Source organism: Rhineura floridana, chromosome 11 (assembly GCF_030035675.1).
Source record: "Rhineura floridana isolate rRhiFlo1 chromosome 11, rRhiFlo1.hap2, whole genome shotgun sequence".
Classification (NCBI taxonomy): Eukaryota; Metazoa; Chordata; class Lepidosauria; order Squamata; family Rhineuridae; genus Rhineura; species Rhineura floridana.
The window spans coordinates 53,339,379-53,364,636 of record NC_084490.1 but is presented as its reverse complement, the minus strand read 5'-3'; the positions used below and the strand labels follow the sequence as shown (position 1 = coordinate 53,364,636).

The following is a 25,258-nucleotide window of genomic DNA, read 5'->3' as shown; positions in this document are numbered from 1 at the left end:
TGATGGTAGGTCTGTTTCAAAACAGGGAAGACCCCCATGAAATTTAGCACCACCTCCTGCCTAGGCAGCTCCTTGAAATTAGATGCTTTTGTTTTTGTTTTTCCCTGTTAGCAGCTTCTGTGGAAAGGTTCACGCTAACCTCCTTCTTCTTCTCTGTAACCCTCCTCAAACGAAGTTGTAACTGTGGATGGTGTGTACGTTCTTGACCTTGCTGCAAAGATCGATGCAACTGCTGACTATGTCTGCAAAGTGAAATGGGGTGATGTGGAATTCCCCCCTCCCTTCGGAAGAGAGGCTTATCCAGAGGCAAGTGAAAGGGCTACTACCCTTGGTGTGGTGCTGGAGAATTCAGATGACCTAAGTCAGCTTTCCCCCCCAATTTTTTCCAAAATGTTTCTGGGTTTTCCCCCCCAGGCTTTCACATCTCTAAACCAGGGCTCCTTATGGAAATCTGAATTTCCATCAGAATAGGTTGGTCCTACTCTCCCCAGATCCTCTATCTCTGTTGTTTGGTAGCATGCCACTAGCGAATATCTGATGCTCTGGCATTTTTTAATTTAGTGATTGTAATATGGCACGACACACAAACCAGGGTGGTACGTCGTGGCTTGTTTGTTTTTTTAATTGTAGTCTAGCCAAGAAATCCATTTAGATAATTATTTTCTTCTCCCCTCTTGCCAACCCCCCATTTGCATGCTATGGCTCAAGTGCTGCTTAACTCAGCTTGGCCAGGCTGCTAATGGATGAGTTTTTTAATGTTGGCCTCACTGAATCGTTCCCCTTGCCAGGCACTAATGAAGGCTCTTAGACTCTCTGCACTTGTTAAGAATTGTAATGAACGTGGGCCTGACCTCTGCAAGAACAGAATTCAATGTTCTTGAAGTGCACTGGGGAGGGGGGTTCTCAGAGGAAGGTTCAGTCTATTATTAAACTGGGTTTGTACCCTTACCTGATCATCAACCCATTTTTTGCACCTTTCTTGATTGGGCATAAGTTATCTTGTCAGTCCTTCCAGTGATCGCTGTGGTGGTTTTGCTGCCATTGGGGACTAATGAACAGCACCTCCTGTTTTTTCACTCCTCTCACCTTTTGGGTGTTTTATAGCATTATCTGGACCATGGATAGTCCAACTTCCTTTCTCTTTACCTATAACATCTACACTGAAGACTTAAACTGGTTTGAAATCTTTGTGTATAATTTATTGGCTTTCCATAGCACCTTACAGGGCAGCAGGCCTAGTGACATGGTGGGGCAAGCACAGGGGCCCATTGTCTCAGGAGGGCCCACCCCAGCTGATGCTGGCCTTTTGCGTTAAAACAAGTTTTAGTGGCCTGGTACTTTGAAGAGAAGACCCAGGTTGGGCAGCTGCTGACACCACCATCTTCATTATCCCCAATGTCTCTGGTCCCTGCTCCCATTGTAGCACCAGGCAGCTGGAACTGTGCTGCTTTGAACGCTGCCACCTGTCCTTTTGCCTCCTAGTAAGCTTACATTGGGTGGAAGGAAGGGAAAGGCTGCCACAAGTTACTTTGCCTTACCCTGCCCTCTCAAACCTGGTCCTTCGGAGTAGTATACTCCTACTACTGTTATTTATATACTGCTTAATGCCAAAATAGGCTTCTAAGTGGTTTATAGATATAAAAACCTATTATACAGGCATTAAAATATAAACACAATAAAATTAAAGTACACAGTGAAGTAATCCCATTAAAATCTAAACATCTATAATTAAGATAGGCAATAAAACAATCCCATGAAAATAGCACATTAATTGAAACAGGAGACTTGGGTCGAGAGATCAAGAGGATGCCTGTGTAAACAAGTGTGCCAAATGCCATGACTTCCTTCAAGGAGTTCTGGGAATTGTATTGGTGTGAGGGAGTTGAGGACTCTCTGGAAGCCTTTTTCGGAGAAGAGGAGCCATGATAGTTACCACATCTTCTAACCTCCTGAGGGTGGGACTAGATAACTATCTTTACAAATAGGTTCCAAAACCTTTGTTTGATAATACAGATGCGGGGGTGAAGGGGGGCATTTTTAGGGGAGAATTAGTGGGAGGGAATTGTGTTCTTTAAAAAAAAATATTTTAAGTAAATAGGCTATTTGCAACCAATCTAATATACATGTACATATACACAAAACAAATAACCAGGTGTAAAAACAAACATTAAACTTCTGTCACATAATTGAATAGGATATACAGTTATCATAAAGTTCTCAGTAATGTAAATTACTGCATTATCTTGTACGGGGCTGCATTATCTTGTATGTTTATTACACCAATAAATAATGCAAACGCTCCCATTTCTCCACAAAAAAGGATCTGAAGGAATTATACTTAACCTTTCTCTTACTCACACACAGGAGTGGCATTTACGTGTGTAGGTGTGCACTTTCCCCATGTTTACTTTTCCCCCCAGACAGACTTCTATATAGTTTTATTACCCAGTGGGTGGGTGTTATTTAAATTAATCTATTGGGCGCTTGTGAGGAGAAATGGAACGGTGGGGAAAGAATTACACTCCTCCCTCCCCACACAAATACCTCTGGCTTAGTGTTATGAGAGAAACATGGCGTTTACTGTTCTGCCCTGAGAAATTTTGATTCTCTGATTCTAATAATCTAAGGGTTCTTGTCTGCAGGAGGCCTATATCGCTGACCTAGATGCCAAGAGTGGAGCCAGCTTAAAGTTGACCATCTTGAATCCCAAGGGCAGAATTTGGACCATGGTGGCTGGAGGTGGCGCCTCTGTGGTGTACAGGTACCGCGCACAGAACCTTGTGGGAGTGACCTGTCACTTGGCAGCTTTATAATGTAGGGAGGAGTCTGAACCAGTGCAACAGGAGTAAGAAGAAACTTGCTACCCTTTTGTGGGTCAAAACTTCATCTGAGGCTCACATTGTTAAGAAAAATGCATGGTTCATTCTAACTCCAGAAGTCCATCTTTTGATTGGGCAAGGAAGAACGAACTATAACTAATCATCCCACTTCTGTTAATCATTGCTGGAATGGAATGTTGAGACAAGGGCTTTGGGGAAGGTAGGGTAGAACTCTGTGGTGCCTCACTCTTAATGCTTAGAAATTTTTGCCATCCCTGAAATTGAGCATAAGGTTGGGCCTTGGACAAAATATACCATATAAACACACAGTCTGATAACCTGATACATGATTTGGCATCCTGAGAACCTCTGCTTTGTTTTCAGTGTTTTTAAAGGCATGTTTCTAGTCTTTGGCGTTGAAGCAAAAATGTATAGTGAGAATTCTTAAAAATTTAGGCTTGGATTGTTCAGTGCCCTGCATGGCTCCGTATCCTGATGTTGGGAGGCAATGTAGTTCTTCCATAGTTTCTCCCAACTGCCATGGAAGCTGGAGAAACCTGCGCTTAGCATAGTTACATACTTTGCTGTGCAAATTCTTAAAACACACTTATTTTTGGAAGTTGAGCATATTTTATACAAAATAAGTAGATCTGCATGCATGTGCTTTAATTCTGCTAAGTAAGTTTTAATTCTTGCTAATTGGCTGCTGAACCTTGCAGAACCCTTGCTGTGAGCGGTGGCTAAGCTGCTGTGCTGTCATGAGATGTTTTGTGAACATTTTATTTAACTACCGCAGCCAAATTTTCTGACTCTTGAGTACTGTTCAGCCCCAGCTGATGCTCTTGCCTCAGTTCTCCATCCTAGACTAGAATGCAGCCTCATTCTCGCTTTTCTTGAGGGCTTACAAACATCTTTGGCTTCACAACCTAACCCTTCTTAATGTCACTTGTGTGCCTTCCACTTAGTGACACCATCTGTGACCTTGGTGGGGTGAACGAACTGGCCAACTATGGTGAATATTCTGGAGCTCCCAGTGAACAGCAGACCTACGACTATGCCAAGACTATCCTCTCCCTCATGACGCGGGAAAAGCACCCAGAAGGTAAAGGAGGATGCTTCGGCCAGGGTGAGCAGCCTCAGGCCTGGGGACCCAATGTGGCCCTCCAGGGTGTTCTGTTCAACTGTTGGGATTCTGCCCAGGGCCAGCTCCCTTTCATGCCATCTATGCGCTTCACCTTCCTTGAGTTGTTTTTGCTTGGCTGGAATGCGCCATGGAACTGTGAAAATGCCTCTTGCTTGGCTGGATGGAGAACGGAGAGCTCTCTCTCTCTCTCTCTCTCTCTCCCTCTCTCTCTCTCTCTCTCTCTCCCTCTCTCCCTCTCTCCCTCTCTCCCTCTCTCTCTCTCTCTCTCTCTCTCTCTCTCTCCCTCTCTCCCTCTCTCCCTCTCTCTCTCTCTCTCTCTCCCTCTCTCCCTCTCTCCCTCTCTCTCTCTCTCTCTCTCTCTCTCTCTCTCTGGCTACACCTGCTATTTGCCCACCACTGGTATGCAGGTTGCCCACAAGGGAATGTGGCCCTTGGGCTGAAAGGTGTTCACCACCCCTAGCCTGGGCAAAGAAGGGAAGTGGATGCACAGGTTAATGGTATGGCTCTGCCATGCCCTCTTCTGGTTTCTTGAGATCAGGGTCAGATGCCAGAACCACTATTTCTCGGACCCCAGTTGCTTTATTGTGGTTGCTGGTGACTGGAAGTGGCACTGAATGTAGGTGTAGGGCAACCTTGGGAGGACCCAGAAGTGGGCTAAACGCTAAGGGGAAGAATTTGAAGGCAAGGAAGAGAGTGGCAGATAAATAGAGGGGAGAAAGCTAGAAGAGGGGCAATCTGAGATAGAGAGAAAGGAAGGCAAGGAGAGTGGAGTGAAGGAGGGACAAGCAGAAGGGAAGGCAGCAGGAGGGAACTGGTTTCTTACTTGGAACTGTCCCTACCTGGCACCATGAAAGGCAGAGAGATGTTTAATGGTTTCTCTACCTACAACCAGCTTAGGGACTGACAGCTAATCTCTTTGCCCCAACATTCCCATGGGATGGCCAACCCTCAACCAGATCCCCCATAGGACTTCTAACCAGACGAATTTTTACCAACCCTCGCCAATGGTGCCATAAAGCATTTAGGAGTCCTGTCACTGTGTGCTACTGTATTTAGTGATAATGAGTGACTGAATTTAGGCAAAGACTGTCAAAACACAGATGCATTTTCCCGAGACGTCTTCGTGGATTCAGGTCTGGTTCAGGGAACCAGTATGTGTATATGGTTTAAAATGAGCCATGGTGATATTGGAGAATCCTTCTGCCTATTACCTGCTTCTGAAGTGTGCCAGGCCTAGAATCACGTTCTCTTTTTGCTTTTTTTTTTTTTGCTCCTTTCTCTTCCCTCATGTTGCTTTTTTTCTTGCCCACAGGCAAAATTCTGATCATCGGAGGAAGCATTGCCAACTTTACCAACGTGGCTGCCACCTTTAAGGTAAAAATGATCCTGAAAAAACGCCTGGCAATAGTCATGTATATTAACATTCTCATCTGAGTGTGCTGGTCTTGGAATCAACTTTAACATTCTGATGAGTTTATGCTTGGGCCAACTTAGATTCAAATTGAATTTGAATTGGCTATTGGCTCAGCATTGTCTGTGCAAGTGCCACAGGAACTTATATTTTGTCTAGGGCTAGTTGCGTCACTGTGAAAAGGTGCAGAACTTAGTAAGGACAAAAATATGTGTTGGCCAGCTCAAGAATTCTGCCTCTGTTCTATCCTCATAGTTACAGGGCATTGGCCAAGGCATCCTGTCCTTGCCACCTTCTTTTGCCTCCTCCCACAGATGCGAACAGCAAATGAAGTGGGAGTGAGGTAAAACGGAGACAGCACAAGATAAGGCAAGGCAGAAAAAAGGTCTGTGAGCAGCAGTGAGGTGGGGATCCTCTGTTTCCTTGACCAGAGAAGGGAGCTAACCCAGGACTTTTAGGGATCAACAGGCTATCCCATAGGTAGAACAAGCTGTCAGTGCCCCTGCTCCAAAAATGCAGAATGTTAACAAGGGTGAGGCAGTGGAATATTGAGTAATGCGTGCTGTACGCATTGCATGAACAGAGAAACAGATGGGAAATTTAACATTCAGCCCTGTGCCCAATAAAGCACACACATTTTTGCTTCAATTATAGGGGCAGTATAAAGGCTAGAGAGGCTCTAGTACACATCTGCTATTTGGCAGTTTAGGCAAGAGTATTGATTCACACAACCAGGAAACATGTAATCAGTCTTTTCCCAGGCTGTTTCCGGCTCCAATGTAAAGTACTAGTTTTAACCTTTAAAATCGTAAATAGCTTGGGACCAAGTTACCCAAAAGAGTGTCTTCTCCCAGATGTGCCTACCTGACCCCTTTTGAGGCCCTGCTGCACTGCACTTGCCCCCACCCAATGAAGTGAGGCTGGTAACCATGCTAGGGAGGGAGCCTTTTTGGTAGTGGCACTCTCGTTCTGGAATACCCTTCCGAGAGAAATTTGCCTGGCACCATTTTTATAGTCTTTTTGGTACCAGGCAAAGACCTTTGTATTTGTTCAGTTCCTTTAAATAACTTACATTTCACAGTCTGGGCCTGTCAGTTTTAAACTGTGTTTGTTTTTATTTTGTTTTGTTCTGTATTTTAATGATTTTTATTTTGTTTTGTGTACTCAGGGAATTCTTGTTATGGGGCTGGTATATAAATACAGCAAAAAAATAAACAAAAGTAATCATGTTGGGGTGTATGTGAAAAGAAAGTTTAGTCCAACCCCAACATTACCTCTGTCCGCAACTGTTCAGAAGCTTGAGGAAATGAAAGAGAAATAATATTGATCTTAAATTCATGGTCGGACTCTAAAATAATAGTTTCCTATGGGGATGCAGGTGGCAGCCACTTAAAACCTTACCGCATGACTTCTGGTCATCCCGAGTACTCAGTTGTGTCTGGTTTGGAACTTATTAAAAACATGCTTATGCAACAGACTACAACTTATTACAGTTTCCTTCAACAGCTTCCTGAGAACTGCCATTCTGTGAAAGTGCTGAGAATTTTATTTGAGCATCCTTATCAGCATAGAACTACAATTCCCAAGCCTCCTTATGGGTAGGAAGTCAGGATGGCTAAACTGATGTAACTTTGCCTTGTAGGCATGTCCTTTAGAAGGAGACAAAGTTGAAATTAAATAGGAGGAAAGGAGCTTCTTTGGACCTTTTAGAGTATGTGTGATTTAAAAAAATATTTCCTTTCTTCAGGGTATTGTTAGGGCAATTAAAGATTATCAGGGCCCTCTGAAAGACCATGAGGTAAGGATCTTCGTGAGGAGAGGAGGCCCAAACTACCAGGAGGGCTTGCGAGTCATGGGGGAAGTAGGTAAGGAGATTCCTAAGTGTTATTTGAACTTCAAATGCGTCTCCCTCACCCACCCCCTTTTGCTTTCCTTTATTTTTTCGCTACAAACCTGAGTCTCTGGCCTCACTTAAAGAGAGTTGACAGCTGGCAACAGAGGGCTCAATCTGCCCCCCAGGGTTTCCCATGTGGCTTCTATCATGGCTGATACGAAAAGGCCCTTTGTGAACTTAGGCTGTTTTTTCACACATGAGCCCAGAAATAGGCTAACTGATCTTCAGAAAATCTTCCCCAAGTGGACTGCAAGAGATTGACTGTGTCTCATGAACCTCGGTCAAACCCTTTATCCCTAGGTTGGCTCCCGTGTGATTTGATCAGTGAGCTCTCAAGTGCTTGCTAAGTTCAAAATACAGTTCCCTGTTTAAAAACCAGCTGCTGGGCCAGAGCACTAAAGACCCGGTTGACTCTGCTTCACCCACCCTGTAGTAGATGGAGTGAGCCTATTTTAAATCTGAACTCTCATCCACGTTGACAAAATGGACTATGAGGAGAGAGATGAGCAGGGCTTTTTTTTTGTCACTCTCTTTTTTCTGCCCATGCTAGCCATTTTATTCTGGCACTCACAATACTTTTATCAAGATATGAGTATCGGCACCTCATCTTTTACCAGAACAGGACTGGATATAAGCATCTCTAATCAAAATCTGTCAGGGAGGTGCATGAGGAGTCTGTTAGCAATACCTGAAGTGTCGAATTCCCTCAACAAGAGAAGGGATATTGAGTGATGTGACACAGTACCCATAAAACTTCCTTGGGGTGATACCCAGGAGAGAGAGAGCCTTCACTGTGAGTGATATTAATCACCTTTATGATGTTATGACCGTTGAACAAAATACCAAAAATCTCCCTCTGGGCTTTGTTTCATCTACGTTGTGTCGTGCTTGTGGTGGAGCCTCTGACACAGATTTGACTGAGGTGGCTGTGACAGTGCAGAATGTTCAATTGCTCAGTGAACAAAGCCGTTTGCAATCCATTTTCTGTGGATTAAAAGCTCTCACAAGGCTACCTGAAAAGAGGTTCAGGAGCATAAAGAAAAGCTAAGGGACAGGGATCTCTAAGGCAAGGAGACTGAAGGAAGGATGCAGAGTAGGCAATGCACTGAGGAATAGGGAGAGAAGACTGAGGGAAAGGGCAGGGCTGAGGGGGGAAGGAGGCTAATAGGAGAGGAGACCCTGCAGAAATTTCACAGTGCTTAAAGTGGAGAAGGGCTGTATGCTAAGGGGAGTGGGAGAGAAGCACTAGGGAGGCTGGCAGAGAGAAAGAAAGAGAGTGGGGTGAAGCAAACATTTGAAGTGAAGAAGATAACTTTTTTTGGTGGTGGAGGGGCAACATAGGCTGCAAGAGGGCTTGAGGGTTTACTCTCACTTTTGCCATCAAAGCTACTGTTCTTTTAAAGTTGCCACTATTCTAAGACTTTTCTACGTCCCACACCTTTTCCCAGAAGTCCTTGTGCCATACACAACTTAACTGGCGATGACCATCAGTGTGGACCCATAATAATAATAATAATGAGCCCCTCTGGTTAAGGTGCTGGACTCTGACCTGGGAGACCAGGGTTTGAATCCCCACACAGACATGAAGCTCACTGGGTGACCTTGGGCCAGTCACTGCCTCTCAGCCTCATGACAACCCTATTCATGGGGTCGCCATAAGTCGGAATCGACTTGAAGGCAGGACATTTACATTTACTTCCCTCACCCATATCTCCAGACTGAGCCTTCACATGTAGGCTGCAGCCTAACCTTGTTCTGCTTTTTTCTCTCTCTATTTTGCATTTAGGAAAAACTACTGGTATTCCCATTCATGTCTTTGGTACGGAGACCCACATGACTGCCATTGTTGGCATGGCACTGGGACACCGTCCCATCCCAAACCAGCCTCCTGCTGCATCCCACACTGCAAACTTCCTCCTTAATGCCAGCGGCAGCTCCTCGGTAAGCCCGATACCACAATCTAGTAGCACAGGGGAGGTTAACTTTGTTTTTCCTTGAAGGCCACACTGATGGTCAGCCACCCCTGCAAGGGCCAAATGCTAGTGATGGGTGTGGCCACTGTATATGCGCACATGCATACACACAAACGACAAGTTGCTCACAGCCCATGTGTAGACTGCACACAGGCATAGTCGCCACACGTGCATGTTCGCCACCCATGTTGCATGCACTTGCCAGATGTACAGACACACAGCACGCACTCTCTGTCTCTCTCTCTCTCTCTCTGTCACATAAACATACACATAGTCACATGCTCACTTTATTTATTATTTGTTTAATTATTAAATTTATATCCCACCCAAATTTATATCCTCCCAAAGGGGCTAGGGTGGCAAACATCAAAATGTTGAAACAGCACAATTTAAAATAAAATACAATAAAACATACTGAAAACTATTAAGAGCCGTCTTAAAACGCTGAAGAAACTGCCTGACAGCACTTAAAAACACACACCCTCACAATTATTAATTTCAGGGTTGCCGTGGCCCATGTCTTCTCAGCCGTCAAATGCCTGGGTAAACAGGAATGTTTTTACGTTTCTCCTGAAAATCAGTAGTGAGGGAGACAGGCGCACCTCACCAGGGAGGGCATTCCCCGAACAGGGAACCATGACTGAGAATACATGCACTCTCACAAAAGCACGCGTGCAGAAGCATGCATATACTCACGCACGCACACATAAGTGCATCAGAATTTCCAGCTTTCCACACTCTGGTGCTGAGGCGGGGGTGGATATGCTGCCTTTTCCTCTCAAAGAAAAGGCAGAGGGATGTTATCTCCCAATCAGATTGAGACATAAAGCGGGGAGCTGGCTGGCCATTTTCTGCGGCTTGGTGCACTGGATCGAGGCGGGGTGGGTTACCACCCCTGGTGTAGCAAGTATGGCTGCTGCTGTGACAGTGAGCAGCTAACCTCATCGCTCTCTGGCTTGTCTGCTTCCGTTCAGACCCCAGCACCGAGCAGAACAGCATCTTTTTCTGAGTGCAGACCAGATGAGCTGGCTCCAGCAAAGAAGGCAAAACAGGCAGCACTTTCTGGTAAGCTCCGGGTATATGTCCATTTTGGATGCTCTTGCAGTGCTGCTATCTCAGTCCTCTGTGTTTTCCCTTTGCGCTGGCTGCTGTAGCATGTGTTTCTGCCGCCACCCCCAACCCCTTCAGGTGAACTAGAAGGTATATATGACGTCTTGATGGGATGGGGAAGCTGGATGGGCTGGATTGGGTTTAGCATAAGGGAAAATGTGTGAAACGGGCATGTAGCAACATATTCCATAAGACTGTCACAAAGATGGTGGTAGCTCACCTTCTCCTGCGGGCATAGTGCAAGACATAGTGTCTTTAAATATGCGGGGAAGGCAGCAGAAATGCATTTGCAGTGCTGCAGAAACAGTGGGTCCTTACACCGCCATGCACCTGGCTCTGCACCTTCCTCTCTTGGAGGAATGTCCGTGTCAGACTGCAGGAAGGTCTGCATCCAGAAGAATTAAGGCTCCTGCCTGTTCTTGCTCTGTTCCACCCGCACCGCACGCCAAATCCATAAAATTTGCATTGCCTCAAGAAAATGGAAATCTACTACTTTCCATTTTTTCATCCCTGCCAATGACCATTTGCCACGGAATCCCTGCATTTTGTGTGGAATTTTGGTAGCTGTTCTCTGGCATGCTCACAGTTTGCATGGTCTGCTGGCCAGGACTGTTGTGCCTTTTTCTTCTCTCAGACAAACCTAGGTAACATTGTGCATTTGAGGCAGTGCTTCTTATATTTGCTGAATTCAGGGTCAGGGTGGGGAGCTTCTGGGCTCCACCATTCGTTGGAAACCCCCTGCCTTCAGCGTATGACCACGTCTAATTTGTGCACACAGCAAAATCCATGTAAAGATATGTGTAAGGTAGGAATTGTAGCCTCCATTGCTGGCAGCTGCAATGCAAAACCAATGCTGTTGGGAGAAATATGACTCCGGTTCTGCCTATTTCAGGATCCTCTCCCTCCCTGGCAATTTTATCTCCCCCCTCCCCAAATCTTTCACTTCCCTGGGGTGCTGCCCAGAGTTTGAGAACCACTGGTTTGGGGCCGCTGGTCCACCATGATAGAAAAAAATTATCATTGATGAGCTCCCCTTTCCCCCTTGCCCAGTGAGATTCCAAAGGGCTCCTGGGTTCCCAGACACAGTTTGAAAACCATTAGACTTAAGTGAAAAACGTAACAGTGTCAGCCTCCCCAAGGATCATGTGAGACAAAAACCAAGACAGGCAGCCTTGTTGGACTTCTTGCAATGGTGATTCTCTCTTCAACAGATGCGTCCCCATCTTCGAGGCCTGTTCAAGGTAGGACCCTACCACTAGCTCAGTGTGTCCAGCCTTGCTACCAGCTGCTTTTACAGTTATTTTAAGAGGTGTTGTGTGTGTGTGTGTGTTTTGGGGGTTGCCTGGTTTGTTTCTGCTGTTTACCCTCTTTGCAACAAATTGCAGTATGTTTCCTGGTTGATCCTTGTATCTGGTAATGTGGCTTTTTAAAACTTCTCTTTTTTTCCTCTGTCTCTCCCTCCCTCCCTCTATTTTTTTCTAAAATACAAATGTGACAATGAGGGGCCTTTGTTATCCATGATCACCAATTATTGTCGTGTTTTCAGACCTCTCCCTTGCCCCCAGAGTGGTACAGTTCCAATGCAATCTTTACTGGCACTTTCTCTATTAAACAGGGTTGGTTGCCACTGAGTTTCAATAGTGCTTTCGGCACTGAGATACAGGAATAGAACGATGTCCCAATCTGTGTCTGTAGCCAGTCACTTTCAATGTAGGACTAGAAGTTCGGGCTGGATATGCCTTCTTTTTTCTCTCTCTCTGCCTGCTCCATGATGGACACCCTTTTATCATTTAGATTCTAAAGTTTGAGTAAGCCATGCTTATTGAACAATTTTCAGTTGGAAATCTTCATCTGGAGAAATCTGATAGGCTCCTAGAAATGCAGTGCTTTGTGCAGGAGATGCTATTCCATTTATTCATAGAATCATAGAATAGTAGAGTTGGAAGGGGCCTATAAGGCCATCAAGTCCAACCCCCTGGGCAATTATTTTTTATTCATTTCTATACTGTCCTGCCATTTAAACATTCCCAGGACAGATCGCAACAATGAAACCATTGTACAACAAGGCTGATCCTGTGGTTTACAGCTCATGGTTTGTTTGAGGGAGCAAAAGCACCAGCTCGGTTTGGATGACGTGCTAAACCAAACCACGGTTTAGCTTAGTGCAGTGCAGCAGCATTAACAATGGAGGGGGGGGACCAGAGCAGCCTCCTCTCTGGGAGCCCACCTATTTGCTTGTTCACACTAAGCCGTGCAAACAAGGGCATTATAACAACTGCTTGTATTTTGTCTTGAGTTCCTTGATGGAAGAGCAGCACAGAAATGCAACACAGAAATGCAATAAATGAATCCAATTCTGGATGTCTCATTCCAGAAAGAAAATAAATACTTGTTCTTTTACCTCTTCTCCATTATTTTCTTTCTGACTCTGTCACCTCCTCCTGCTCCAGTCGTTCAGGAACAGATCTATGATAAAAACCAAATGCCCGCTTTGGCCCCACCCCGCTTCAGCATCTGTGATAGATGTGGGTTGATCTAGAAGTCTTGTGGTGGTCTGGTTTGTGTTCTTAAGCAGCCTTTGTGTGATGCTGCTAAGTGGAATAGAGCAGGTGGAGAATGGCGGGTGGGTGGGGTCTCAGGCAGGGACACCTCCCTGGGAATGCGTTGGAGTGTTTGCAGCGGAGAGTAGCTGCCACTGTAATAAAAACCACTAGAGTGGCCTTTCCCAAACGGATGTTCTCCAGATATTGACTTCAGCTCCCTTCCTCCCTGAACGTTGGCCGTGCTGCTGGTGGTGGTGGGGGTCTGATGGGAGTTGGAGTCCACCAACATCGGATGGGCCACAGGTGAGCTAACTCTGTTTTAGATCAAGCATTGAGAGGTAGGTTTCTCTCATGGATGACAGAGGTCTCCAAGCCGGTAGTGTAGCTCCTCCTCCTGCATTTCAGCCAGTACTTTTGCTCCTCCCCTCTTGTTGAGGCTCAGTTCGTTTCCTGTCTCAGCTCAGAGTACATCCTGTTGGTGATCTCTCTCTCCTCATTGAGTTCTTCTTCTATTTCCACTTTATCTGTTTTTTCTTTCCTCCCCTCATATCTTCATTTGCGTTTTGGGGTTACAACTGAGGCGCTCCCAACTTTGTCATAAGTGAGCCTTCCTGAGTCTCAAATCACAGCTGCTGAATCCTCCCCACATGTAACACAGGGCAAAATCAGGAAGCAAGTGTACTCTTACTGGTTTTGCAATTGGTTAGTTTTTAAATATGTGCTTTAATTGGATAGCTTTAATGGTTTTGAACAGGGTTCTTTTATGTTATTTCATGTAAGCTGCCTTGGGGATCCCTCTGAGATTGGAGGGAAGTGTAGAAATCAAAGAAAAAAACCAAGAGAGAGGAACACTGGGTATGTAGATGGGGCGTTTATTGATTTTCCCTCTAAATGTGTAATTGTACATTTCCCAAATTCCTGATAGCTGAATTAAAATTGGAGATGTATGATTCTTATATCACTTTTTTATGAGTAATACAAATGACCTCAGAGGAGCACCCCTCGTTTCTGCATGAGTTGCTGTTTTGAGCATGTCTCTTGATTTGTAGGGAAGCAGTGACTCATGCAGAGATGCAGTGGGCAGCCTCCTCTGAAGGTAAATAATTTTGTTATGCCTCTGCATCAGGGGTCATTGCATCCTGGGGAGATTTGAGCAGCTGTGATCCAGTTTGCATCCAAAGTAGCAATGCACTAGAGTGGCTCAATTCAGAGTAAGTCACGCTCTGGATAGGTGCTTTGGATTCACAGAAGCTTTCTGTTATGAATCTTTATTTATTACAGCTTAGTAGATATTTTTAATGGCAAAATTTTGTGTACCCCATTACATCATTGACATCCAGGGGTGCAAAGCACAACAGCTTTTCATTGTACCAGTTTAGGTGGGCACTTTGCCTTCTCAGCCAATCAGGTTGTCCATTTAAGGGGGGCCTCTTACATCCCCCCCCCAAAAAAAGACGTTCTGAGCTCCCTTTGGAAGTTACTGCTCTGTTTTTATAACTTTAGAAATAGTCAGTGTGCACCTGAGGGATGGTAGAAGGGAAAGCTTCCCTGGAAGAAGCGGACAGCTTTGTCTGCTTTGTCTCCATAGCTTTGCTTCATTTGAACGGCTCCTTCCTATAATTCAGGGAGGGGCATCTAACGAGGGATGGCTTTTGCAGTTGTGTGGCTGGCCATGCATTGTCATCTGGAGTCCTTTTGCAGGATGTTAAACGTCTGGCCCTGGGTGGGCGGGGTCATCTTCTCTTTCCCCTTGGGCAGGTAAAGCCACAACCTTGTTTAGCCGTCACACCAAGGCGATCGTCTGGGGGATGCAGACTCGGGCTGTGCAAGGCATGCTGGACTTCGACTACGTCTGTTCCAGAGATGAGCCTTCTGTGGCTGCCATGGTTTATCCGTTCACGTACGTTCATAGCGCTGTCCCTTGTGGCTGCCCCTGTTGGATCGTCTTTTGTCTTAATTTCTTTCCCCCACTGTTGAGCAGAAGGATGACACAGCTAGGCCAGAACAAGCACTGTCTTGCTGCAAATGGCAATATTTTTTTCTTTGTCTCTGCCTCTTACTACGCTATTACAGATCTCTTTTGTGCTTTTCCACCCTCAATCTGATTCCCCTTCATATCCCCGTTGCCTCGGATTTAGGCCCCACTCCATCACCAATGCATCCTACCCATACCTCCTGCATCATCTAACTCACACCTGCTCCATGTATCACAGCCTGTATCTTGGGCCTGGCAGCATCTGATCCCACCTGGCCCCATCGCTTGTTGAGCCCTAGGAGAATCTTTCATGTGTGCACATATCACCTTCTTCCCATGGACTTGCCAGCCAGTTGCCCTCTATCATAGTTGTTCCTCTCTTTCCTCTCCTGTTCCATAATCCTTTTCATTCCTCCTCTGCTCTGTGCTCCCATACATAGAAAACTAGCATGTCCTGAAGAAGGCTTGGTTAAAGCCCTTCTCCTTGACGATCCCTACCTGAGGGATTTTTATTTCTGTTGTATCGATGAGCTTTCAGTTGTACGAGCCCCTACCCTGTAGTCTAGCATTTTCAGATACAGGTTGACTACTTTAGCCTTAGATGGGGCTGGAAAAAGAAGTTTCGTTCCATCTGCTGCTACAACAGAAGCGCTACAAGTGTTGCCTTAGGCACATGCGCCATCTAACTCATAGTGAGACCAGCCCACATTGGGAACATTGTGGGCCCGTGTAGCAAAGAATTAATGTTAGGATACATAATGTATTTTTCTCTCCCCGCATGAACCAATCCAAACCCTGCGTTCAGCATCTGAGGCCCTTCTTTGTGTGCCTCCTCCAAGGGAGTTGCAGAGGATGGTGACGCGAGAAGGCGCCTTCTCACTGATGGCCACCTGCTTATGGGACGCTCTTTCCAGAGAGGCATGCCTGGCGCCATCATTATTTATCTGTAGGCACCAGGCAAAAACATCCCTCTTCTCCCAGGCATTCAGCTCTTAATTTTTTGGAGGGTTTTTGGCATTGTAATATCTTTTATGGGGTGAGTTGTTCCGCCATCTTATCCATGTATTGTGTTTTTTAACTTTTTATTTGTGTTAGTTTATATCTGTTTTAATCTTTTTGTGTGTGTATGTTGCTTTGGGTTCATTTTTATGAAGAGAAACAACTATATCAATATAATAAATAATCATTTTCTTACAGTGGGGACCACAAACAGAAGTTCTACTGGGGCCACAAAGAGATCCTCATCCCTGTATTTAAGAACATGGCAGATGCCATGAAGAAGCACCCAGAAGTGGATGTGCTGATCAATTTTGCATCCCTTCGCTCAGCTTATGACAGCACCATGGAGACCATGAACTATCCACAGGTGTGTGGAATGGAGTTGACAGGATCTACAGCAAAGTCCTGATGAGCAACAGAAGCAAAAACAAATCTTCCTGTGTGAGCAGTTACTTCACACCTTCAGATCACACGTAGATGGAACATGCAAAGGGAGGAGGGGAATTGTGCCTCTTGGCTCACCCCTGCTAAACCCAATGTCTGTGCATTTGGCCAAAGGGTTTCCTGCATGTGCACAGCTGCATGCACAGAATGCTCCCATGTACATGGGAACTCTGGTCTGATTGCACAGGGCTCCTGATCTTGTGAATGACTTAGTGCACATACAGCTATGTGTGCATAGGGACCACCTTCACAACTTGCATTGAATGAACAGAGGTCAAGAGGCAGAGCCAACAGGAGCAGTCTTCTCTGCCTCCTCCCGCTCTCCAAATGTGATCAGTATACACAAGCTTAGAAAGTCTGAAAAAGGGTATTGTGGGGGCACTTCTAGATGAATGAGATTTTTTAAATATTTGATGGCAGAGCACCTTTGTCTTTGCTGCCTCCCCTGCCCCAAACTATCAGTTTAGTCAATTTGCTTAATTTATACAGTTTGCAAAATCCAGCTTTTCTGAATATGCACAGTCCTGTTTTGAAGATTTGAGGAGACCTTTTTATCTTGCCCCAAAGATTTTGTTAGTTTTCTAGGGTTTTCTGATTCTCCCTATCTCAGGAGAGGTAGAGATTCCCAGAAGTCATTGCTGGTGTTGCTTCTCTCTTGGGCTACAGATCCACACCGTGGCCATCATTGCAGAAGGCATCCCAGAGGCACTGACTCGCAGGTTGATCAAGATGGCGGATGAGAAAGGAGTCACAATTATTGGGCCTGCAACGGTGAGAGAAGAAAGAACCATCTCTCCTTGGCTTACTTTGTTCTGACAGTTTCCTTGTAATTTGTGTGTGCAAAAGTATATTCAAGTGCGCTGTGGTTTTTCTTTAACTCTTAGACTAGGGATAGCTAACATGTTGTGTTTTTTTGGTCATATTCATCCTTGGTGAATCTTCCAAGGGCTGCAGGCCTCCTCAAACTCTGGAGTGTGTGTGTACATACGCACAGCCTCCCCTCCTCACCTGATTCATACAGATCAGCTGAGTGGGGGTTATCGACCCCTCTCCACTGACTACTGACCATCAGGGCAATGGGACTTGCCCATCTCAGTGCTGTGTGTACTTTAACCCCCCCCCCCCCAAAAAAAATCAGTGGACTTTTGGAGGCCAGAAAAATTTACTTGAGGGCTGGATCAGGACTCCAAACTGGGGATAGCCTCCCTGCCTTAGCAGATGTATCTCTTGCTGCTATCTTGATAAGGGGTCTTAAAAAAAAGAGGAAAAATTGAGGTAGGACCATTTAAGTGCAGCTGTCCAGATATGCTCTGAGATTGATCTGGGCCTAACTTGCACATCCAAAATAAAACAACTGGATTTTAATTTCCCATTTTATGAACGAGAAAAATTTCAAGCGGTTACAGCCACTGCATGGTTGCAAATACCTTGATATTTCATTGCTTTCCTTTTTGTTTGTAGGTAGGTGGAATCAAGCCAGGCTGCTTCAAGATTGGAAACACAGGTGGAATGCTGGACAACATCCTGGCATCTAAGTTGTACCGCCCCGGCAGTGTAGCCTATGTCTCCCGTTCAGGAGGGATGTCCAATGAACTCAACAACATCATATCCAGAACCACAGATGGCGTCTTTGAAGGGGTAGCCATTGGTGGGGATAGGTGAGACCAGTGCCCAAAGCAATGTCCCATGTGTTCTGAAACTCTAGTTGAAATCTGTGGGGGGGTTTTAACACAACAATTGTTCAGCCTGATATGTCGTGTTATCTGAAGAAGATAAAATATTTAAACTTTGGAGACTGAGGTTGAAGTCTGAACTGTTTGTGTTGTGCAATATTCTTTAAGCATCACAATCTTCCTAAAACAAATGCCCGATCAAAAATGTTGTTCCTTCTGCCTAGGTACCCTGGTTCCACCTTCATGGATCATGTTTTACGCTACCAGGACACTCCTGGGGTGAAGATGATTGTGGTGCTGGGAGAAGTGAGTATCCTCAAGTGTTGTTTTTTTGTGTCTCCTTAGAAATTTGATATCTTCATGTTTCCATCATAGCAGAACAGTTATTGAAACTGCTAGGAACAGGAGAACGTGATGATGGTGTAGCCAATATGATAAGTCTCCATTGTACACTATAGGAATGTTTGGCTCAGAGGAGGCTGACTGAATCCTCACATGAACTTTTGGAGGATTCCTTGCCCAAGGGAAATGTGTTTGGTGAGCACCCAAAACTATCTTCAAAGTTGTTGCCACAAAGTTGTGAAAGCCCCTCCTTCCGGAATTGCTGTATTCTCTTTAGGCATCTTGCATTGTTATTTTGACTGGCATTTGGCACATGGGTTTTGGAAAGATATTCATTCTGTGAATGCTTTTTCTCAGTGAATTTAGAACTTCAAAAACCAAAATCTCCGCCCTTATATTTTGTGGATTTTAAAAAAAATGGCCTTGAGTGGAACAGCAGTATACACACTTTTCAATTACAAATTAAATAAAATATGTGTCTTGATCCCTTGATAGCTCTCCTTATGGTCCTGAAACCCCCATTGTCCAAATTCACCTGAAGCTGGGACTGATTTGGTAGAATCCGTGCCCTCCTTTTAGTAAACAGCATTGTGTCCAGATGGGCTGAGTTGTTACACTTGGCTTTCTTTCTTTCTTTCTAGATTGGAGGAACAGAGGAGTACAAGATCTGCAGGGGTGTTAAAGAAGGTCGGATCACTAAGCCTGTTGTCTGCTGGTGCATTGGGACCTGTGCTACAATGTTCTCTTCAGAGGTGAGGAATATATGCAGTGGGGTAGAAAACTATTTGTAGTTTGGGTGATGAGTCTGTATATTATACAGCCATCAGATCCATAGATTCTAAGATCAGAGATGAACACCTGCCAGGGACAAAAGCTCCTAGAAGCAAGATAAATTACAACAAAGCATTTTTTAGCATTGGGAGAGGAGTCCGCTGGATGGTCGGTGAGAAAATGAGGCTGAAGTATAGCTCTCTCTTCTGCTGTCAGTGCCAAGGGAATGCAACCGTACTTCTCAGCTGCTGGGATTGTTTCTCCCTGTCCTGCACCCCACACTAGCCCAGAAAGCAACTGAGCATACACCTCATCTGCCCAACCCATGCAGTAATTGAGTGATGCAGCTGCCAGCAATACCCAGAGGTGGTAGATTAAGGGAGCCCAGATGAGAACTAGGGACTTCCAGAAGTTTACAGGGGCCGGAGATACAACTTAAAATAGATTGATACCTGAGGTTTGTGGTTTGTTTTTAATAAATTGGTCTTTTTTGTAATTAAGCCATCAGATAACTCCCTAAAGCTATACCTTGGCTTCTTTAAAAATCTGATTTGAAAGAGGCCCGATGAGAAGTGGGAAAGGGGTTGATTTGACCTTTTGTTGGTAGATTCCCTATCCTTTCAATCTCATGGCTGGAGAGAAAAAAATGAAATGGTTATAGATGTTATCTGGAGAAAGCTTAGCTAAAAAACTACTGCAGGGCATGGCTGACCTTGCAGTGGTATCTTTGACTGTGTTTCTAAGTCCAGCACTGATCCGTTTACCTCCCAAAAGTTTTAGCTTGCCACCTATCTGACCATATTGGTGTCATGACCCTGAGACTCAAGAATTCCCTGAGCAGTAGCAACTCCAACAGGGAGATGAAACTACACTCCGGCCCGTCCTGAGTAGATCTCCCAGCACCAGATTTTGCACCTAGCTTCCTGAATCTTGAGGATGTACCTTTGTCTATGGACTCTGAGAAATGGACTGGTGACTCCTCCAAGAAAGCTCTGCAGAGCATCCACAGATCAAGTCTGAGAGTAGAAATGGGATTTGTTTGCTCTAATTTTAATTTAATGAATAGGACACTTGTCTTTCTCAACACCCCTTTGTCCTTGTTCACAGGTACAGTTTGGCCATGCTGGAGCTTGTGCCAATCAGGCATCTGAAACCGCCGTGGCCAAAAATCAAGCACTGAAAGAAGTGGGTGTCTTTGTACCCCGGAGTTTTGACGAGCTGGGCGATGTGATTCAGTGAGTAGAATGATGGTGCTATGGTGTCTGGCTGTTGCTGGACTTGCTGCGGAAGAATGGTATGGTCTGAGGACTGAGAAGCAATGTTGGGCCAGCTTTGGAACTTAATAGCAGGGTCAATATTGCGGTTTATTTGGTTAGATGCTGTGGTGCTCCTACCTTTCACTCCCTTGATGGTACAATGACACCTGGTGATGCATTTTTACCTGCGCAGCTTGAAATCAAATCACGTGGGCAAAGCCATAGCCTGCAAAGTGCCAACAATTCACTGATCATCAGGTCTTGCTGAGCTGCTTCTTTACTTGCCCCACATCTAGCATCCATATATGACATCAGATGTAGGGACAGATGCATGTGGCTTGGCCAAAATGGCCTCATTGGCCGAAGGAGGTTGGCCTAACTGGGCTTACTGGCTGGAAGTATCCCACAGCTGCACTTGTGGGAAGCTCTTCCACTCGTGCAAGGCGGGACACCTAATTGTCTTCGGTGCCTCTTACCTACTGCAGCTGTCCACACCATGTTCCACACTGTTCTAGAGCCCCCCCCCAAAGTTCTCAGGAACATGTTTGTAGGGGGCATGGAAGGCTGTAGTAGACACGGGATTGGCAAAAATTGGATGCCCAGACTTGCGCAAGTGGAAGCAATATCTACTAATCCAAAGCTGCCACTGGATACAAGTTAGTGATTATTAAATAGTATAAACACGGTGGTGGTGGTGGTAGTGGCAAGTGCTTAAAAATAATTTAATTTCTGTTTTCTACCTGAACTCATTCTAAGGTTCTAATAAAGTAGATTGCTAGATGCTGTATAAACATTAAACGTGGGCTTCACCTGCAGATGTATCTAAATGGCAAAGAACAATATATGACTGGTCTACTGAATTCCTGACGCTTGCCAGAAAGTGTTTTTCATGTTCTATTTCATTAATTTATTTGCTTAACCCAAAGGTCATTGCAAAGGCAATATACTCCATTCAGGAAAAAATAGCACATCTTATCTACATAGCTTAAGGTATTGAATTTAGGCTCTGGAGATAAGCTTCACTGGAGATAAGCTGGAAATAAGATTTACATTTACAAGAATAACTCCTTGTCGTAGTCTCAGTGGCAAAAGTAGTGATTATGCATACTTGCCTGGGTTTTTTTCCTGCCAGCAACTACATATCACAGTCCTTTTTCATCTGAATTAGCCCAGAAATAAAAAATTGTATCAATCAATAAATCCAGCTGGACCTTTAAAATGATTTGTGGAAAACCTCTCAAGGCCTTACATAATGGGCAGCATAACATGTAATGAATTACGTTCCTAACAAAGTTTTCCAATGTATGACCTCTGTTTATTTATTTTTTGAATCCATCTTTCTTCCTTAAGGCACTCAAAGGTTGTGAGGTTGGATTTAGGCAAGCTTCAGAGCTTGCAACACAGAGCTGAGACCACTACAGAAATGGCCCTGCTTTTCATCTCCTTCCATTTAAACCTACCTGATGAGAGGTTGTCCCAAAATGCAATTTCTAGCCTAATGCTGCCTTAGTTCCTTAACCCTACCACCAGCTACAACTGTTCCCACAGCATCTCCATGTTTTTGTAGTCCCTTTTGCTTGGGTTAGAAGGTGAAGTCCACCAAGCTGTTGTAAATGATGGTGGACAGTGCAGAAAATAAGGAGATCATTTCATAAGTGGGCTTGAATACAAGGCACAAGCTCAGCACATAACCACCGGATAAAGCTGTAACAGGCAAACGTGTATCCCCTTTTCTGTCTTTCTATTAGGTCAGTGTATGAGGATCTGGTTTCTAAGGGAGTGATTGAGCCAGCCCAGGAAGTGCCTCCCCCTACTGTGCCAATGGATTACTCATGGGCAAGGGTAGGTTTGCTCTTTGCTGAGGGGTTACTGGAAGAGCTGACAGATTGCCCAAGCAGGATGTACAGTTAAAATGGATTTCTTTTAACTGTTTAAATGGATTTCTTGGAATCTTCCAAAGAATTCTGTATAGATGGAAAGCTTGCATAAGCTTAAAGTAAGAGAAGCTGGTTGGTTCAAAGATGACAATTCCATTATAAACATCATGCCTTCCAGAAACATATTGGAATTGAATTGCTGGGGTGTGGGACATGATAGAGGGTGTCCTATACTTTTAAAAAAACAAACAGAGTCCTAGGTCTCCCTGGAGTGGTAAACCTGTGCTTAGGCTGTATACTTCCAGGCTACAGGTGGGGACTTGCATGGCTGAATATATCTTTTAAAATAATTTCCTTTACATAGAAAACCAGTATAGAAAGATTCTAGCCTCACCTGCTTCTGACATGCCAGGTTTCTGCATGGAGGGAATTATTTGTTTGGAAGAGTGTTTGCTCATGTGAGTCCCCACCTGCAGTTTGAAGTGAAACAGCTTAGGCACAGGTTTACCACCTCAATAAGAACTAGAACAGATTCCCAATGTATGTGGGTTTTTTACAGCTTTTTTTGTTTGTGTGTGTGTTGCAATGTTTAGGAGCTTGGTTTAATCCGGAAACCAGCTTCCTTCATGACCAGCATCTGTGATGAGCGGGGCCAGGAACTGATCTATGCCGGCATGCCCATCACTGAGGTCTTCAAGGAAGAAATGGGAATTGGTGGTGTCCTGGGCCTCTTGTGGTTCCAGAGAAGGTGAGTGCAGCTAGCCAGCTCACTTACGTATTTATTTAGAAAGATTTATAAATGTCTTAATCAAAGAGTGTTGTACGTACTAAAACGGTAGACAGAAAGCAGCTAAAATCCACAAAATGATTAAAAACAAAAAATACATAAAATAATAATCAGTAAAACGTGTGACTAGTACGTTCATTCACCTGGTGACCTTGGAGAAAGTTCCATCTGTCTGCAACCTTAATTTTAACTGTTCTCCTCTGTCAAGCTTGGTGCTGAGCGGAGGACACAACTAAAACAATTAGGAAGCTGCCTTATACTGAGTCCAACCATTGGCCCTCCAGTTAAGTGTTGTCTACACTGACTGGCAGTGGCTCTCCAGGGTTTCAGGCAGGGGGGGTTCCCAGCTCTACCTGGAGATGCTGGGGATTGAACTTGGGACCTTCTGCGTGCAAGGCAGATGCTCTACCACTGAGCTACGGCCCTTCTCCCAAAATTCCTTACTTGTAAAGGGAGGTTTAAATATTTGGGGCATTTTAACCTACAGTCAGTGACTGAGGCCCCTGGGCCAAATCCAGCCCTATGGAAGGTGCTGTCTGGGTCCCCTAAATTGCCACCCTACAGCTAAAAAGCATGTGGAGAAACAAATGGCACCGTAACAACAGAACTTGCTAAAACATCATTTTAGCAATTGGGGACTGAATTGCAGGCTTACCACCACCACCCTCCCTCCTTTCTGAAAACTAGTGGGGTGGCGGGAGGGAAAGACAACCAAGTGAGGACATGACAATGGCATGTACATTGAGTGGATTATGAAAAGAGTGGATTCTGGTGAGGTGGGGGAGGACATCCTCTTTAAAAATACTACTCAGCCTTGTGCTGAAATATCCAGACAGGGCTTGGGACAAGCAAAAGAAAGTACCTCTTTACAATGTGCAATCCAGCCTGTGGAACATATTGCAAGAGGTTGCTATGGTGACCCCAGTATAAATAGCTTTCAGGGATGTTTATATAAATACCTGGAGGGTATGTCTCTTTTTGGCTGCTAGTCATGCTAGCCAGAAGGGCAGCCTCCATGTTCAGAGATGGAATATCTCTGAATTCCACATGCTGAGAATTAAACACAGGGCAAGTAAGTTTGAGGAACTTCTTTGGAACATCCTTCTGATGATTATTCTTTTTTTTTTTTTCAATAATTTTTATTCAGATTTTCATAAAACATACAAGACAAAATCATAAAACATTCAAAGACAAAAAACAAAATCAAAAATAGTTAAACAAAAAGAAAAAAAGAAAAAAAAAAAACAAAAATAAAAAATAAAGAGTAAAATATTGACTTCCCATTTGTCAAAGATCAAATCAGTTATAAGTCTATAATATATAACAATCCTGTCTCTTAAGTCATATTATAAAATCACTTTCCTCCAGTAGTTATCTTACTTAATCATCAAATCTCATAAACATTACTTTATTCTTTCCACAAAAAGTCAAAGAGAGGTTTCAATTCTTTAAGAAATATATCTATCAATTTTTTTTTCCAGATAAGCATATCGATTAATCCATCTCATTACTAATTATGATAATCTTATTGTCATAACCATAGTCAAAATAAACATTTCAATTAATCCATCACATCAGAATCTGTTAGGTTCAATAATTTCAATAGCCATTGTTCTATTATCTCTATTAGTTCCATTTTCCATCTTCCATCTTCAGTAGTCTTGTTAAGTCCAGTAATTTCAATATCCAATCTTCCATTATCAGTATTCCATAATAATCTTGCTGTCAAAGCCATAGTCATATAGTAAGAGTCTGATGGGAATTACCTCTATCCCAAATATTTTCTTGCCATCCATTCTGAATAGGTTGCTGAAATACTGCTGTAAAATCATATCTCTGTTCTTTTTTTCAAAATGCACTGGGTCATCTCTTAAAAGTTTTTCCATTGTCACATGGCTGCAGTTAATTCCATAGATTTTCTCTATATTGGGCTCCATCACATCATTCCAGTCCAGAAGATTATCCATGCCATTGATAACTTTATCTCTAGAATCTTCATTCATTTCTTCAGAGATAACATTGAGTTCCAAACAATAGATTTTATTTCTAAAGTCCATAGACTCCAAATCTTGTTCCTGTTCCACGTTGGTTCCAATCTCCGGGATCTCCTCTCTCACAGGGACCCCTATTCCAGTCTCCAGGGTCTCCTCTCTCACAGGAACCCCTGTTCCAATCTCCGGGGTCTCCTCTCTCACAGGGACCCCTTCCAGGGTCACCTCTCTCACAGGGACCCTTATATC

At 44.3% G+C, this 25,258-nt stretch overlaps 1 protein-coding gene across 2 annotated transcripts in view; it reads left to right on the top strand.

Moving 5' to 3' along the window:
• The window catches only part of ACLY (ATP citrate lyase), a 60,077-nt gene that overhangs the window by 23,870 nt on the left and 10,949 nt on the right, over positions 1 to 25,258 (top strand). The window contains exons 7-23 of one of the 2 annotated variants that reach the window (XM_061588796.1): positions 176 to 306; positions 2,643 to 2,761; positions 3,785 to 3,921; positions 5,276 to 5,337; positions 7,122 to 7,239; positions 9,055 to 9,209; positions 10,216 to 10,306; positions 11,563 to 11,592; positions 14,653 to 14,794; positions 16,067 to 16,235; positions 16,979 to 17,083; positions 17,774 to 17,970; positions 18,210 to 18,291; positions 18,969 to 19,079; positions 20,206 to 20,333; positions 22,103 to 22,196; positions 22,825 to 22,979. In XM_061588796.1, the coding sequence (XP_061444780.1) occupies positions 176 to 306; positions 2,643 to 2,761; positions 3,785 to 3,921; positions 5,276 to 5,337; positions 7,122 to 7,239; positions 9,055 to 9,209; positions 10,216 to 10,306; positions 11,563 to 11,592; positions 14,653 to 14,794; positions 16,067 to 16,235; positions 16,979 to 17,083; positions 17,774 to 17,970; positions 18,210 to 18,291; positions 18,969 to 19,079; positions 20,206 to 20,333; positions 22,103 to 22,196; positions 22,825 to 22,979 (2,026 nt within the window). The remainder of the gene's footprint in view (positions 1 to 175; positions 307 to 2,642; positions 2,762 to 3,784; positions 3,922 to 5,275; positions 5,338 to 7,121; positions 7,240 to 9,054; positions 9,210 to 10,215; positions 10,307 to 11,562; positions 11,593 to 14,652; positions 14,795 to 16,066; positions 16,236 to 16,978; positions 17,084 to 17,773; positions 17,971 to 18,209; positions 18,292 to 18,968; positions 19,080 to 20,205; positions 20,334 to 22,102; positions 22,197 to 22,824; positions 22,980 to 25,258) is intronic. The other variant, XM_061588797.1, reaches the window with a different exon arrangement.